General features: G+C 36.9%; 1 protein-coding gene across 1 annotated transcript in view; it reads left to right on the top strand.

Annotated features, from left to right (window-relative positions):
* Window positions 1-209: 209 nt before the first annotated feature.
* Window positions 210-18,556, top strand: part of CEP126 (centrosomal protein 126) — a 34,426-nt gene continuing 16,079 nt past the window's right edge. The window contains exons 1-5 of the mRNA XM_055802864.1: window positions 210-292; window positions 380-505; window positions 5,936-6,081; window positions 7,419-7,524; window positions 13,315-13,513. Of these exons, the coding sequence (XP_055658839.1) occupies window positions 210-292; window positions 380-505; window positions 5,936-6,081; window positions 7,419-7,524; window positions 13,315-13,513 (660 nt within the window). The remainder of the gene's footprint in view (window positions 293-379; window positions 506-5,935; window positions 6,082-7,418; window positions 7,525-13,314; window positions 13,514-18,556) is intronic.

Raw genomic sequence — 18,556 nt, 5'->3', positions numbered from 1 at the left:
ACTATTGGAAACATTTTCCCCGTGATACATGTATCTATATGTTACAGATTTAAATAACAACAGAACGATGTCTCTTCAAATAAACGTAACAAGGGCGAGGTTTTCACCTGCTGATGCAAAGCCTCTCTTAAAATCACTGTAAACAGTAAAATGCAGTTACGTTTTTTTCTGGATGAACATAAATTTAATTATTACTATAATATACAATTATGGGACCAACTGTTGTGTACTTAGTCAAAAGGCATATCAGCATTTTCTATCTCATGGGTAAAGTTTGCCCTTCCCCGAAAAGGTATATAAAGTCAATCAAAAAGGCTACTTACTATATTTTTTAATGAGCTGTTCGCTACAGTTTCCATTGTCCTTAACATAATACTAGGGATGGAGCTTTAACATTTCACTTTGAGTGGGATTTAAAAGAGGAACATCGGGCATTGAAGGAAAATCAAAAAATATGTCAGAGTAAAGCACAGAAATATTTGATAGAGACAAACAGACGAATAAGGTAAGTAACTAGGGTTCCTCTGGTGGGAGACTGTTTAAAAAAAAAAAAAAAGTCAAAACCTAGAGACACTTCAGTATCTTTCAATTATTTGCATATTCACTTTGCTAAATAGCTTCACTGCTTTGTTCTAGAGGAATCTAGGCTGGAAAGTTTCACTAATCCAGTTTCTTGCTATAGCACAAATAAAATATAAAAAGAAAAATATTCTTATTTACTCACTACTTTTTGGAAACTCACAGTAGTCACCTCTTACTGTATAAAGTAAAGGTAAGTAGCGCTTTCATCTGGTTGCTCTGATCTGCAATGGATGTGTGAAACATGCATTCAGATGCATAGTACCAGCCAGCACACAGGCAGTTGTTGCCTTCTGAAGTGTACATTTTTCAGCCTGCATGGCATAACAGCCTCCCCAGTGTGGCGGGGCTTTGTGCTCCCACACCCCAATAAACACAATGCAAAGTCTTTCTAGTACAGGATATTCTGTACTGAAATTTTAAACAGAGCTTTGATTATTCAGTCTTTCTGCATACATGAGAATGCAAAGTCATTAAATATTCTGTGACAAATGGATTAAGTAAATTATACTCTGAGATGTTTCAGTGAAGTGCTGTAAGTAGTTTAATAGGTATAGGGGGCTTTTCCCTAGCATTGAGATCATACACATACAGGAGACTAGTCTGTGTATACTGTAGAGGCAGATGTTCCTGTATGTATAGATGGTTATACTGGAGAGGCAAGGAGTTCCTCTTTGCAAGCCCCTGAGCCTCAGACCTCTGCCTGTTGTTAACTCATTAACGCTCATCCCCCATAGTTCCCATATCAGATGATTTCTGTTGTACAGTGTTTACTTATTGCAATATGTTGGTAACTCATACGACAGGCAGTAGATACTGTTTCTTCTGCCACTTTAGCTTGACAGTATGTGCTGTCAGCATATGTCTTGAAATACAAATAAAAATGGAAGAGGATGTATAATCACCTGGGAGTGATTAAAAGACATTGTGCGACCCACAACCTTTGCAGATAGTAAACTGAGTCCCAGCTGAAAGGTTAAATATCTTATTTAGTTTTCTGGAACAGTACCACTGGAACACTACACATCTCAGATGAACACTGTTTATTCTATTACTGGGCTTGAAATGCTATACTCTTAACATAAAAGCAAATACCAGACAGCCTGCGTATATTTGACAGACTAGTGTAGTTAAACTAATACTCATTGATACATAAATACATTTCCATATGTATTTCATTGCAGCCTTAAGAAACACAGTATAAATCCAAGTTACTCAGGTGAGCCAATTAAAAATTTAGGTATGGTATTCATAAAATGAAATTGTTTCCATTTGTGATAATTGAGAATGGCATAACTGTAAGTATAATAAGCAGTTCAAATGGAAGTCTGTGGTGACAAGTCTTCCCCTAATAACTGAAAAGGAGTTAGTTGTCTAATGTTAGAAAGGTAGTAAGTACATACAGTATTAATAAGCTGTGAAATATAAATCAAAATTAAGGGTCATTGCATATATGGAAGAAAGGAATTTGGAAATAAAAAGTTCCTTGAAACTGAATTTATTTTTTTTTTCCTGACAGTTATGCAGGTCATGTCTCAGCTCTGTGTATGAGCCAAGATCCATTAGCCTTGTAGCACATGTAAAGGTGTTAGCTATGATGATGGTTCCTCAAGAGTAGCATGACTTCCTTAAGCTCCACATTCTCACCTGACAGCACCCTAAATTCTCCCTGACAGGGCTTACATGCGTGTATCAGAAGTTATTCTTGGCACTGCTGGTCTTTAATTTCAAAGCTGAAATTGTTTCTTTCATATTTCTTTTTCCTTTGACATACGGAGAGTAGACATGAGTGCGTTATGAAGTACGACAGTCAGTTTTCTACTTCTAACCTTCACACAGAGTGGTGTGAGGTTGGAAATGACCTCTTGAGGTCATCTGGTCAAACCTAGAGCTGGTTACACAGGACCAGCTTTTGAGTATCTCCAAAGATGGAGACTTCACAACCTCTCTGGGCAACCTGTGCCAGTGCTCAGACACCCTCACAGTAAAAACAGTGTTTCTTGATGTTCAGAGGGAAACTCCTGTGTTTCAGTTTGTGCCCATTGTCTCTGATCCTAGCACTGGGCACTGCTGAAAAGAGCCTGGCTACGTCCTTTTTACATCCTCCCTTCAGGTATTTATAGATGTTGATAAGTTCCTCCCCAAGCCTTCTCTTCCCTAGGCTGAACATTCCTCTTAGGAGACATGCTTCAGTCTCTTCATCATTTTTGTGGCCCTTCATTGGACTGTCTCCAGTCTGTTCATGTCTCTCATGTATTGGGGAGCCCAAAACTGGACACAGCGCTCCAGGTGTGGCCTTACCAGTGCTGAGTAGAGGAGAAGGATGACCTCCCTTGACCTGCTGGCAATGCTTTGCTCAGTGCAGCCCAGGATACCGTTGGCCTTCTTTGTCGCAAGGGCCCATTGCTGACTCATGTTTAGCTTGGTGTACACCTCGACTCCAAGGTCCTTTCTGCAAGGCTGGGTGGTCCCCTGCATATATTGTTGCCCAGGGTTGGTCGGTTGTTCCTCCCCAGGTGTAGGACTTTGCACTTCCTCTTGTTCATCTTCATTAAGTTCCTGTCAATCCATTTCTCCAGCCTGTTGAGGTCTTCCTGGATGCCAGAATGACTCTCTGGTGTATCAACCACTCATCTCAGTTTGGTATCATCTGCAAACTTGCTGAGAATACAGTCTGACCCATCATCCAAATAATTTTTGGTCAACAGCTGGCTGAACATGAGCCAGCCGTGTGCCCAGGTGGCCAAGAAGGCCAACAGCATCCTGGCTTGTATCAGAAATAGTGTGGCCAGCAGGATTAGGGAAGTGATCGTCTCTCTGCACTCAGTACTGTTGAGGCTACACGTCGAATAATGTGTTCAGTTTTGGGCTCCTCACTACAAGAGGGATGTTGAGGTGCTGGAGCATTTCCAGAGAAGGGCAACAGAGCTGGTGAAGGGTCTGGAGCACAAGTCTTATGAGGAGCAGCTGAGGGAACTGGGAGTGTTTACCCTGGAGAAAAGGCTCAGGGGGAACTTTATCACTCTCTACAACTACCTGAAAGGAGGCTGTAAAGGTGGGTGTCCATCTCTTCTCCCAGATAACTAGTGATAGGACAAGAGGAAATGGCCTCAAGTTATGTCAGGGGAGGTTTATATTGGATATTAGGAAAAAAAATTCCATTGAAAGGGTTGTCACTCATTGGAACAGGCTGCCCAGGGAAGTGGTTGAGTCACCATCCCTGGAGGTATTTAAAAGACATGTAGATGTGGTGCTTAGGACGTGGTTTAGTGGTGGACTTGGCAGTGTTAGGTTTGCAATTGGACTTGATGATCTTAAAGGTCTTTTCCAACCTAGATGATCCTGTGATTCTATGATTAATGAAGATGTTAAACAGGACTGAGCCCAGTATTGATCCCTGGAGTACACCACTAGCTACTGGCCTCCAACGAGACTTTGTGCCACTAATCACCACCCTCTGGGCCCAGCCATTCAGCCAGTTTTCAGTCCACCTCCATGTCTGCTAACCCAGCCAGTACCTCAACAGCTCATCTATGAGGATCTTACAGGAGACAGTATCAATAGGCTTCCTGAAATCCACATAGACAATACCCACTGCCCTCCCCTCATCTAGCAAGCCAGTGATTTCTTTGTAGAAATCTATCAAGTTGGTCAAGCATGAACAAATTTAATGTCAACCTTAGATTTATAAAGCTTCTGTTGAAAAGTAACAGCAGTCGGTTCCCTTTAGCAAATATATCTTCCCTAAAGGAAGATATAATCTACCTTTATAGATATACCTTTATATCTATAAAAATAGCAGAGCTTCTGCTCTGTTCTCAAACTTGTGTCATTTAGGTTCATTCTCTTTGTGTTGCATTGTGGAGTAAAACTTTTCTGTGTATTTTGTGTGGTTTTTTGAACAATCACCACCAGCCTACCTTTAAACAAAGTAATACCAAGGCTGACCACCAGTCCGATAGCCTCTAAATGCACAGCACTTTTTAAGCTAACGAGCAGAGACTATGCAGAGAGCTTGTGGATTGAGGTCTTCTGTTTTCAGCCTTTTCTAGATGTACTTGTAATGAAATCTTTCCTGACAGTGTTGTATCAATCCATTGTCAATACCTCTAAAATGCAGCAGCTTCGGCATTAACAATACTTAGCTTCTGACAAGATGTGCTCAGTTAATTGGTTTACTAGTAATAAACAACATCACTTGCACAAAAAAGAGCAAGTATAGCTTTGGAAAGGAAAGTTTCAGTAACTTAGGTCACAGATATTTTTCAAAGTGAATACTTAGCAGAAGCCATATACCTATCTGATGCTGTCAATGTTTTTGCTTCTTTTGTACTGACCAAGCTCCTCAGTTTTGTGTTAGCAGCAGTACTTCAACACAGGGAAAAAACCAGCCTACTAATTATCTTTACAGAAGTTGCCTGAGGATCAAGAAAGTAATTTCTTTATTGTCTCACTGCTATGTGATGTTTCTATTTCAAGATCAGTTTAAGAATTTGATACAATCTGGGGCAGTAGCTAACAGATATTTTGTTTAAATAACTGGAATATCCTGGAAATAAGAGCTACTGAGTAAGACATACTTGACGTAAATAAATAGGAGATTTTATTTTTGGTTTATATACCACACTACTTTCTAAATACCAGCTGCTGATTTGCTGGGGACTGTAGCCTTCCCACTGTTATTGCGCAATCCATCCCATTTTCCTGTGATGTTACTGGCTGCAGGTAGCTGGTTCATTCTGGAAATGAAATTGTCTGTGTGCATTTTTAAATAAGCCTTACAATCAGCTATCTTGGTTCAGTGTTTTGAATTCCCTTGAAATCTGAATAGCTAATCTTGTCAATCATAGTTTCACGTTGCTATTGTATCCCATTTTGTGCTACTAAACTGATTGTCATTCAGGAAGCCTCACAATGACTAGAAACTGATGCTAACTTACATCTTTATAGGTAAAAGCTGTAGTTCCTTTGTGTTATTTCTCAATAACAACTTCTAAACTGTTACTATTTCCCCAACAGCTCGTTAAAGGCACACACAGAGAGCATTTGCAGTTCACCTTCCTATTGATCTGCCCACTGTGATACATTTACAGCTTTCAGATATAAGAAAGGATCAAATCTCTGACTGAAGCTAAAAATAAAAAGATTGTGGTGTGTCTCTTCTTCACCACCCACTGTCACATTTATGTTCAGACAAACCATAGAAATCCAGCTGTGCTTGAGTTTATAGCATTTAATTTATGGACAAGCAGGCTTTTGTACTAAAATTGCAAATGGATAAGCAAGTAAATTACTAATATTTTTGTAAATTTAATTAGAAAAATAGGGATCATCTACTTCTGCTTCTTAAATACAGAGCCTTTGAAGAAAAACAGAAGCAAGAAGAAGAAAAAACCCAAAGATTTAGAGAACAAGTTCTGCAGCAGAGGAAAAATAAACTTCAGAAAGTGACTGATAAGTTCCAGCGTGCTCATCTGCCTTTTTCTCAGCACAAGCAAATGGGTTTGTAAATGAAAATTTAACTATTATTCACAAGTGTTTTTCTATTAGTAGAGTGTAACTGAGGCAAACAGAACAATTAACTTCACTCAAATTAATTGAATTCATATAAACAAAACTGACAGGAAGGTCAAATCTGATACATATGACAAAATTGGGAAGAGGGAAAAAAAACCCCCACAACATTTTTTTTCCTACAAATTGCTTTGTGAGCTATGTCATTATATTATGGTCACAGTAAGTACATTACCTGCTTGGGATATTGTGGCTTCCTGGATTTTCTCCACTTTTTTCACTGCAGTTTGCTTATTGCTGACAGTACTGTGCTTTCACAGCTGGGTGTGAGATGTTACAAGGCCACGGGAATTTACTAGGATGGTATAATGGGCCATTGTTTGAACCCCTGAATATGAAATATTCAAGAATATGCATTTTGTTTATCAGTAAGTAAAAGCAGACTTAACATGTATTAATGTATTACATAACTTTTGCTGAATTAGTCAGCTTTTTAAGCTGCTCTTTCATTGCTGGGAAATAATGATCACTTCAACTTTGTTCCTGCTTCCTTGGAATCAATGCAGATTGGCAGGAGCTTTTAATAGCATCAGCCAAGTCTGACTTCCAGTCAACTTTCCAGTGTTGAAACTCTTAAGATATGGTATATTACTTAGGTATTCTTTAACAGATTTACTCTCCCAACTGCAATTGCGCCAACTGTGAGGTAATGTCTCTGACTTCAAGATCAAATGTCAGATTAAAATAACAAAATAGAACAGTATGGTTTAGGGCTTCTTCATAGCTCTACTGACAGCCCAGACTGTTTAACAATACAATGAATCACAACTTTTTTCCTTGGTTTTCCTTTATAGCGGTTCTGCCTCTACCACTTTCTACCCTACTTTTACTTACTTGAAAGAGACAACACCTTGTGCCTGTCTGGACTCTTTTTCCGCTGATTCGATTATTAAGTTACAATTTGGCCTCTGTAAAATACCTGCAAGCCATAACTTTGGCTTAATGCATGATACAATAATCACGATGTAAAAACAAATCTAGTGATGAATTTTTTATCCTCCTACTTCTTCAACAATGCAGTCTAAAAACAAATAGCAAGACTGTTGAATAGATGTGTTACTGTAAACACTTAAATAGACTGAGGGTTTTTTTTCAGAGGAACTAGAGATGTTCTAGCATGTCTAATGATGCTAAACCACTCAGTTTATTCTAACACTCTGGATTTATGCTTCCAAACTTCAGAAACTTAACCAAACCATTTATGGTAAAATATTCCAATTTTTAAAATATTTTTTCCATTGTGTTTTTTACTCTAATCCCTGCAGTCCAGACAAAAGCAGCTTTTCAGTTAGAAGAAGCTCTTGAACAAATTAAAGGATCATTATTAACACAAGGACTGTGCTTCCCCAGCAGGAACAAAACCAACTTCAGGTAAGCATTTCTGTTTACTCTGATGATCAAAGGAAGTAAATTGCTTAGTGTATTCAATAAGCAGCAGACAATTACTCATTAAGAAATTGTAGGCTGTTTCTCTCATGGCAAAGAAAGCACTTCTGTGAAGCGTTCCAATGAAACATTATGAAACATCCTTGAGTTGTTTGTGTCTATTTGGTAAGACAGCAGACGACACAAACCTTTTCCCTTCACTGGAATTCTGGGACTGCCTGGGGCTAACCCAGTCCTCATTCAGTTGCAGCCTGACACAGATTGCCGTGGTTATCAAACCGGCTGCTCTTGTATGAATTATAAAGAATTCTGTGTAGAAGACTTCTTATTCTTATTCTTATTCAGATTTTTTCTTTTTGACATTCAAGGATAGTTTGGCTTGTATATTCATCCCACGATTTTATCTTCAATCCAGCTGTCATACCTTTAATTTTCTCTTTCTCTATATGTATCTTGAGCATCCTGACAACAATTTGGCCTGCAATTTCATTTTGTATCACATGAAATTTGAATTGCATACTTTTCACTCTATCCAAGCACTTTTTCTAAGATACCATGACTTATAACAGAATGCTTCTTCATGCATAGTTTATTTATCTGCTGTATTTGATAATCCTCCCTGATTATCCCCTTCCTAATCTCTCATTTATCTAATGTTTCAATTCAGGGTTGTTTTTTTTTAGTTGCTGCTTTTATTGTAACTATTATTGTAGTTCATTTCTGTATGTTGTAAATTGTGCAGGTGTTCAGAATAGAGATGAATTCTGTCTAAAAGTGGTCTCCCTACTTCTGAGCCTCAGTGTTTTCTTCATTGTGACGTTAATATTCAGTTTGATTACGTATACACTGCTGATTAATACATGTTTTCAGGTAATAAACCGGACAATTGAGAAAATATTTCATGCCTCTTAGAGCTGAATACTCATGCTTATCTGTCAGTCAACATGCATATAGTTCTGCAGATACTACACTGTATTGACATAATAAAGGAAGACTGCAGCCATAAAAACAAACAAACAAAAAACCTACCTGCTAAATATAAGCTGAAGTTGTGGCAAAAAAATGTAGGTGTTTCTGAACCCTGTCTCAAGGTTCCTGATCGTTTGTATTATTTCACTCATAGGCTCGATTAAGGACAGCGGCTCAGTGCATCTTACCCCTGCATTTATCATTTGTTTCCCTGTTTTCCATCTTTCTTCAAACTGCTCCTTGTGCCTCAGGGGTTCACATTTTTCTCTCAGGACCTCTTCAGACCACTTACCATTTTTTACTGTATAACAGTCTTGTCACTCCATACTATATTTGTATAATTTTAAAAATTCATTATTCTGTAATTATGATAGTGTGTTCTTTAACTGATTATCATTTTTATAACCTGATTTCCTAAGGAAATTAAATTTGTATGTTCATATTCTTTTACAGTGTGTGTTCCCCTAGTAACCAAATTTGAGAGAGAGCTAAGAATCTCAAAAATGATTATATTCCTACAAGTTTGAAATTGGCAATTGGGCAAAGAAGAAATTATTCAAACAAGTGACACTAGCTTGAAAAAGGTTTAAAAGTTGAGTCCACGTTGACCTAGTGACAGGTCACAAGCCAGTTAATACAGATAAGACAGCACTCAAATATCTTGGAACCTGCCACAGAATGTGCTGCCTCTTCTCCAGCTGGCAACTAGGAGGCTTGGGCAGGAGCCATGTGGGTTGGGTGAAGGAGGACGTAGAGAATATTGGGAGTATAGTAATAAGGCAAAAAGAATTAAGTTATTGCAGTACAGGCTTGTGTATCAGGGCAAGGTATACAAATTAATATGCAATTAAGCTTCACTTATTCTAATGCTAACAATTTGTATTCCTTCCTTGTGACAGAAAATTCTCTGCATTTCTGTCTGCATCTCACGCAATTCCTTACTAAGCACTGAGATTCAAACTGAACACGTGCTACGCAGAATAGATTCTTCTGATCTGCTGCAGGATGTTATGCAGGGTTGTTCCTTTTAGTTTTGGTCTGGGAGCCACAGTTTGTGTGGGTCATAAAAGTGGCATTTCTGGGTTTTCAGACTTGGTTCCAAAACTTGTGCAAATTTCTCTTAAAGGGCAAATAAATTTCTTGCAAATCAGTACAGCAAAGTAAGCTTTGATACAGATAAGCATTTTGAGAAGGTTCTCAAAGTTTCTTCAAAACTCCCTGGTTCTGAGCTGTAAAGCTTTAAAAATGTCTTATAATCCCTTTAATTGGAAATTCTGAGACTGCTAATAACTAACTCAAATGAGGTAGTAGATCTTTTTCTGGTTTTCTCCCTCTTCTTACACTTCTATGAACACTTAAACCAAAAATTTTGTAAGATCTTTAGAATTCACCCTCCCTCAGAAATAAAATGTATGGAATTCATTCACAGTCCCCTTTTAAAGGAAAAAAATGAATACTGTATTAAGTATTCAAGATAAATATGGCTGCAGACCCAACTGGATATAGGTCAATTTTATAAGATTCTAGAATACTTAATGTCTATTTTTTAAAAAACGTAAAAAAAATTAAAGCAATGGAGACATATTGCCTCCTCTTGGAGAAAGGAAAAAAATCCTGAAACACCTAATAAGTGAGAGATTGTATCTGTGCTTGCAGTAGGGCTACTCTGCTTCCAGTAAGGATTACTTTTCAAATGCTGAAGCAAAAATGTTGTTCAATTCATTAGCTGACAGGCATTGGGATGTGTGCACACAGGTGTGTAAATGGTACGCTGCACTTTGTACAAGAGCTATTTCCCTGTTTGTGTTTAAAAACAGTTGTATTTGATCAGGTTGTCTTGGGATAGAAACTTAATTATGACAAATCAAAATCTTTCTCTGAAAAAAAGTTGAAATGTAGAAACTTATATAAATATAAATAGTCTAAACATCCAAATAGCTATCAAGAAACTTTCCCATTCCCCCGACACAAAACCCCACATACACACAAAAGAAACCTTCAAATTTTTTCAGGGGTGCAGGTGTAAATCAGTATGTCCACAGTAACAAAGTCTTTAAAAGTGGATAGGTACAGAATGTTTTTGGAGGGAGGACATCTTCCATTCTAAAGAATACAGAATGCAGAATTCTAAGTTACGTAAATAAATATGGGAAGTTGTTTTCCCTTTTCGCTATCAGGCATCTCATCAGGAATTATAAATTCCTTTTCAGACTCTGCCAAATGTATCTCTCTGCTTAGATCAGTGCAATTAAGGCAACCTTTTTATGTATAAAGTCTTCTGAAAAATAACAATAATCTTGATGGGATTCCATTCTCCATTGTCCTAAAACTGTAAGTGTTGTAATAAATACAGAAAAGGTCTCATTAGACTATTTACCCATTTGACACAGATGTACTAAAAAGAAAAGGGATTGATTTTAAAAGGGAGTATAATTTTAGATACAGAAAGAAGACGAAACAGGTGAAGGCTCAGAAGAACCAACTGTGAAAACTTAAGCTGAAGAAATGGAGAGAAATTAAGGAAAGGGGTTATTGAGTTTCTGTACCTGTATTAGACACCTGGTAGCCATCTCCAGCTCAGAACAATACACATTTCCTAATAATGCATCTGTGCTGGATAGACAGTAGAGAAAGATGAGGTCTGTGTATGTGTTGTGTGTCTGCATTGTTCAAATTTGCTCAGTAGGTGTGCCAGCTGTTAAAGAAGATAGCTTTGTGTAGCATGAAATAGTTGTATCTTCTGACCAGTTCCTACACTGCATATTGCCTATATGTGAAAGATATATCATCTTCTCCATTGCCTTCACTGAAAATGAGGATGGGTAAAATATGCATGGTAGAGCATCTTGTCAGACCAGGTTCCAATTAAAAAAAAGTAAAAAAGGGAAATATATGAAAGCCTGATTTCCATATTTAGGTGCAGATTAAAAGTTCACTTTTGCAACAATTTAGCTAAACAACTTCAGCCAATTTAGCAATATTTAAAGGATCATGCTGATGCTGCTAAGGAATTATAGATGGAGAAATGCATCCTGGGAATGCTGGAAAGCATCTGCATATTGCACGAACAATAAGGTTTGGTTTGTTACTTAAAATCCAGTGATTGATGAGACAAAGTGTCATTTTAAATATTGGACCTGGTCAAGCTGGTAAAATACAAGCTTGATTTCCCCTTTTTGTTAATGTTATACCCATTTTACAAATAACTTCACTGAAAGTTTATACTGATAATCTGTTTCCAATATCTATTCTCCTTCTACCACCATTTGCAATCATTGTGGAGTACAACAAATACTTGATCCTAAATGAGCAAGACATAAGCTTGTCTTTCTAATCAATTGTAAGGGTTATGTCTCTACTGAACAGATGTAAGAACCCAAAGCATGTATCTGGTGAGAGATTCCTGTAACTGCCACTTTGGATATGCCAAACTAAGGGAGTTTAGGGCCCTTGAACCAGGTTGGAGCCAAGAGACAGGGTCAGTCTCCTTTGCTAAACTGTTCCACGTATGCAGTCAAGCACAGCTGGCAACCTGCTAATAGTCATACTTCCAGAAGACTAAAGCTTAATCTGCCTATGAGTTGGTGGGTTTTGGTGTGTAGGTTATTTAGGTGGGGTTTTTTAAGACCTACCTTTCTTATTGGTTAAACTACTTGTTTCTTGTTTTTGTCATGCTCGATATCTACCTAGTTCTTGCTTCTTGTTTTCCAAAACTTGGTTCCAATTCCTAGTGACCTTACCCAAGCTTTTTCCAGTTCTATCTTCTTTTTATTCTTGAAATTATCTTGTTGCTTGCTCCCTGCCTTCCTAATCTCTTGATTGCATGTTTTCCTTGTCATTTGGCTTCACATGCTGCTTGGTTTCTTTGATTCCAGGGTATCAACCAGCCCCATATTTCTTGCTAATTCTCAGCCTGTGGAAATGTATGTTTTCATCTTAATTTGGGTTCACCCTGACCAGAGTATCCAGCTGTAGAGGAATGAAGGCAGAGGGTTGATTAGCATTGATAACATGCAGCTGTGGCCTTGCCGTGAAGGCAGTGGGTTGATTGACACGGATGATGTGCAGCTGTAGCTCGTTCAGCTAAGTGGTTAAATAGCCCTGAGGATGGTGGGAGTGGTGGCTGGGTGGAGGAGCAGCAGTGTGGTCTGATCTCTGGAGGAAGGAGATACAGTACAGACAGTAGAATCTGACCCATGGTAAAGCCTTGTTGCAGCCTACTAGTATGTTTGTGCTGTAATGTCCAGCTACACTAGCTACTTCACAGATTATTTTTTTTTTCAGGCAGCAAATACAAATTGTTTTGTGTACCACATTACTAAGATTACACATCATTAGTGGAGTTAGGGTCTCTAGATACTACAAAGGGTTTTTGCTATTTGAAGTAGGGGAATATCTGATAGCATCAGTATATAGTCATCCTCTATATAAGCCAACCTTATGGGAAAATAAATGCTATTTCACTTGTGTTTTTTTTAAAAAAAACATAAAACCTTCTGTGTTCCATTTCTGTAAATGACCAAACCGTTGGCTGACATTTTCCAGGCTGATTCAGCCTGAGGCAGTCACCCAACAACCCAATCAGAGAAGTATGACTAGTTATAGATAACAGAAGGTTTAAAATGGAAAGTGTTGGACAGTTTTAGATAATACTAACAGCACCACCTGTAGTTACATATAGTATAGCTGTCCTTCACTTGTCAGGCATTTATTGATGATGTATACCTTTGGAAAGGAATATGTTTAAAAGTGTATGGTTGACACATAGAAATAAGCCAAGCTAATAAGTTATTTGCTTGTATCAAGAACCACAGATGACACTTCATCCTCATCAGCATCTAGAAACAGTTGTTTCGATGAGAAGCCGATTTCAGCAATGGTTGGCTGGCACAGAACAATACAAGAGAGCAGTAGAACAAACGTGGATAGTAACCGACTCTTCTTCCAGGAAAAGCTGGAAGAAATGCGACAGCTCCTTGAAAAACAACACCTCAGCAACTTGGAGGTATAATATTTCCATGTGATTCGTTACATGATGTTTCTTAAATGTAATAGAAGTTTCTTGAATGTAATAAAAATAAAAGGTCTGTTAAGCATTTTTTATCTAGTAAGACAACACCTGAGGGCACAGAGTGTTATGCCTCACCAATAGATTATTTATAGTAAAATTGTACATATTTTTCAGTAAGAAATCAGAGATCTTTAAAAATGTTAGTAAGACTATTTTCACAAATTCTTCAAAGATATCTGTCATGTTGTCTTTCTGTGAATGTAAGATATGTATGTCAGATGTCTTGGCTCTGAAGTAGCTAGCCATTAGTCTATCACACAGAAGTTGTGTGCTAGCTCCAAACTTAAATTGCCAGCTTGCAATTTGCACTTAAGTTTTTGCTTTGCTGATTGCTTCAGCTCAGCACAAAATGATATAGCAGTATAAATATGGTAAGTAAATTGTTGGGGGGGGTGTTTCTTGGGTATTTTTTCTTGGTTTTTTTCCCAGTGTGTGGTGATTTCTTAGGGGTTGACTTAAATTCTCTTTGAGATCCTCTTTTTTCATCTTTGGAATAGATGCAGGTGTTCCAATAACAAGCCCATTAACTTTCTGCTAGTCCACTAGTTTTTGGACCTAACAGTCACTTTAGAAGCACACTGAAAATCAAGAAGAACTGAGCTCCAAAGTGATTTATTATAACTGCACTTTTAAGTGTGATTTTAGGTCTGTCAGTGTTGTCTTTGATTCTGGAAATACTGTCTTCAATATTACATTTTTGGAAAAAAGAGGACATAATTTTGAACTCATTTTTATTTCTATACTATTATCTACTGGCATCTGGACTTCTGGTGTCTGAAATGACCTTGACTCTATGAAGCAATGACCTTTTATATGGGTGATGGCTAGAAGCACAGAATCGTTGGTGGTGATAGAGCAAGGGCTTTTCCTCTTAGTACATGTTCACGGATAACTTGTGAAAAATTATACAGTTCAGATATATTTTGAATTCTTTGATGTTTTCAGGCACATTCATCTCTGTCTTTGTACCTACTTTGTTCTGATGGGTATTCATGAGGACCTTGAGCTGATGGCTAACACAGAAAATCTCACTCAAGTGGAGTAAATTTCAAAAAGGTTGAGAAGGCAGAAAGTACTGTTTGTACTGGCAGGGTTGTTGATTACAGTTCATTGTTATTTCCAAGCATAAAAGAAGGAAAAGGAAATGGAAGTTTATAGAAGAGAGCTAATAAAACTGAATTTTAGATAATAATTTTCAAACAAAACACAAAAAGTCTGAGTTGTTTGTTGGGTTGTTTTAATACCAGACTGTGCATTTCATTGGTATGGTATTTGCAAATCCCTCCCTAAATGATGATGCCAAATTTGGCAGTAGCTGCATTAGGACATCTTAGAATTAGGGAAAAAAATGCAATGTCTTTGAGAAAGATGTATAAAAAGATACTTCTTAATATATTGTAAGGTAACTATATTGCAGTGTATTTTACCAAACACAGTTATCACATTCTAATTGAATTCTAGGGGAAAATCGCCACAAGTCAGGCATGACTTTTTACTTCTAGTTTTTTCCAAATGTTATCATCAGCTTTGGACACTGCATATAAGATATGAATTTGTGTTTATGAATTAATTTATTTTTGAAAATGCTTTGGTCCTGCAAAATTATTTTTTTTCCAAAGTTTATTTTTCTGCTGCCACTAGGGGTTGCTCAGCTTCTTCCCTCTGATAAATAGTTTCAATTTGTAAATATTTATATTTCAAACATTTGGACTTTCTTTCTTGAACTGCATGCTTTGGATTGGAAAAATATTTTTTTTTTAAAAAAAAGCTATTGTCATTGTCCTAAGGTCTTAGCTTTGGAAGTTTAATTCTTGGATTGTGCTGGTGTGTATGTGCATTGTGGCTTCTTGCAAAGTATTATTTATAATACTCTTACTAATAACATTGATATTTTGTAATTATTTATAATACTCTTACTGACATGAATAGGCTTCAGTAGTCTTGTTACTGTCTGTTGTCCAAAGTAATTTCAACAGTGCTTGCCTTTCTGAAATTAATGTCAAAGTATTTTGCTGTACACATGCTTTGCAGTCTAACCATCCATTGAGATCCTTTGACCTCTCTTTGTTTCTGTTTTTACAGGCCAGGCAGGATTATAAAGATTCCTAAAATTCTTTTCCTTCCTACAGGGCAATACAATTCTATGTAGACACTTACCAGTAGATTTGGTGTGTTCCCTACTTTCCATCCCTAAAAAATTGGTAGTTTTATCAGTAAGCCAAGGTTGTCAGTGACCTTTCTACCATTCTCCAAAATTATTTTGCTTAAAATATTGAGAGCAGCAGATTTTATTTTGTGCAACAGTTACATCTGAGCCAGTACATCAAATTATTATTTGTTATATGTCTGTAAGTTTGCTCCATTTTGAAGAAGCTAATATTGCTTACTTTGTGCACAATCGAATTTTTGTTGCACAGTCCTTCCTGGTTTTGTTGCAGGCATAAATAAAATCTTTAAGGTGAAGCTTGTAGCATGGTCTTTAGCTAAAGCTGCATGCAGCTTTCTGCCAAAGCCAAAAGACATTACTCCCAAGTGCTTATCATTTTTCCAAATTTTAGTTGTTTATGTTGAAATTTTCCATTTCTGGCATCTGCCTTAAACTGAAAAATTTAGAAAATTCCCATTAAAGTGGCTCAACTGTATTATTCAGATATCTTTTGTATTTTTCTTTTCATCACCTCTTTAAATTGATGGCCATACAAAGTTGTTTGGGCAGTACAGTATTTTTATGCTCTACCAGAAAAATACATTATGCTTGAATTAAACTCTTTGGTTGACCTAACACTCTACCTCTATCTTTTCACTTTTTAAACAAAATACTTGGAGGTGAGAGTAAATTCACAGACAAAACAGGTATAGATTACAACCTGGAGACTGTACTTTCCTGTTCCCTCCTTTATATGACCATAATTAAGTTATTCAAGTGGTATCTGAAATCCAAATTTAAATCCCTTTCCGATTGATTTGAAGCAGGAATTTTACCTTGGCTCTTTGGTGGTTGTTTTTTTTTCCCCCCAAGAGTATTGTGCAGCCATGGAAGTGCTCAGTATCAGCCTTTCTATGGGTACTGTTGCCATTGACATAAAATACTTCAATAGTTATTGAAATAGGGACTGGAGCGCAGGTATAATTTCTCAGAAGTTGCATCCCAAGCCATGAAGTCAGAGGGTTATAATTACACTGTATATATAATCATATACTTGTATTATATACTTCTGTAAAATTTGTATCTTATTATACTGTAATATATATACTGTTTATATATATTACATAGAATTAAATAAGTCTTTGAGAAATAATGACAAATATTTTCAAAATTACATTTCGCTGAATGAAAGCAGCAGATGATGCAAACACATAGGTATGGACATTGCCTTACTTGCATGAATGTGTTGACCTTTATGACTGCTGGCTGTATTGCTACGCTTTTGAGGTTCAACTGTGTCTATGAAACGGAGATGTTTCAGATAACTGGTGGAAAAACTGAATTCATTTTCCAATGCATTTGTAGCATGACTGGAATGAGTTAAACAAGGGTTCCTTCTGCAATGTTTATTGTATCAGTCTAACTCTTCAAAGGGATAGGCAAGACCAGCATGGAAAAAAGGAGTGCCTGTGTACAGAGTCTCTCCAGAGTGTCAAGAACTTGTAGAATGCTTAGGGCTAGTTAGTGGGAAAACAGAACTTTTAAGGGGAGGGTTTGGATAAAATGGTTTTGGAACTGAAGTCAGACTTGATTTTGAAGATACCATTCAAAAACTTGAAATAGGTTTCTGTGGTCACTTTAAATCTACAAACACTGATCATTTTTTACTTATAACTGTGACTGTTTACATAGTTTATGTTGCTCACTAAAATTATATAAAATCATAGAATCATTTATGTTGGAAAAGACCTTTAAGATCACCAAGTCCCACCATTGTCTTAGACAACTGACATGACAAAGTTGAGTGATTTCCCTACTCATTTTCCTTTTAGCAAGATCAGAGGGGTTCAGTTGTTACTGGCTTTTAACCAATATTGCAACATTCCACTGTCTTCCATGTTATTTCGCTAATCCAAAATTCACATTTGCTGTAAAGGGAAATTGAAATGTATCTCCAGACTAAATTTTTGCCGACATTTTTTGGGGGTATTGGGTATGTAAGATTTTACCCAAATACTTGAACTTGTTTTGATTGTATAGTCCTCAAGGGTAGGGTTTGGTTTTTTTACATAAAATAGTGGTTTCTTCCAGACCCGTGCTGTATAAAATGACATTATAATCTTCATATCTGACAATCTGGATGTTCAGTCATTTGAAGAGTGTCTTGCCTCAACTCAAAGCCCTGCTTGAACAGGTGACAATGTAGAACTGAAGCTGAAACAGCATTTTCAACACAAAAGAGTGTGTTTCACAAGTACATTAACACATGAATAAGACTTTCCCTGTGGAGAAGTTAAGATGGTCATAAATACAGCATAGTTCACAAACCACCAAAACAGGGAAACTGAAAACTGTCTTCTAATATATACCTGTTCCTCCTTTACAAGCATATAGTTTTTTTCATAAGAATTGCCATACATATTATCATGACTCTATTTTTTGGTTTCCATTCATATATCTCTCTCAATATATGTAAATATCTATGAAATATTTACATATAGCTATGCACTAAATTATTGCTACCATACTTCATAGATATTTTTGAAGTTATTTGTTTTATTGCAACAGAGTAAAGTGTTCATAAATGTAGCTAAAGGAGAGGAACAGAGGAAAAAATAGCAGTATCTGATCTTTAGTTTACTGCATTTATGGTAATAAAATGTTTGCTTGCAGGAAGAGAGTGGAAGATAAAATGTTTGTGCATACTGATATGCCAGGATGGTATATCATGTTATGATACCATCAGAGACAGTATATACTAATTTCTAATGGGGATGTTGGGCAATCTCTTGCTTTCTCATCGAGAAGTATCACTGTTCAGAATTATTCTA

Source organism: Falco peregrinus, chromosome 4 (genome assembly GCF_023634155.1).
Source record: "Falco peregrinus isolate bFalPer1 chromosome 4, bFalPer1.pri, whole genome shotgun sequence".
In the NCBI taxonomy this organism is placed as follows: domain Eukaryota; kingdom Metazoa; phylum Chordata; class Aves; order Falconiformes; family Falconidae; genus Falco; species Falco peregrinus.
Note: the sequence above shows the minus strand (reverse complement) of the source record. Positions and strands in the feature narration are given on the sequence as shown.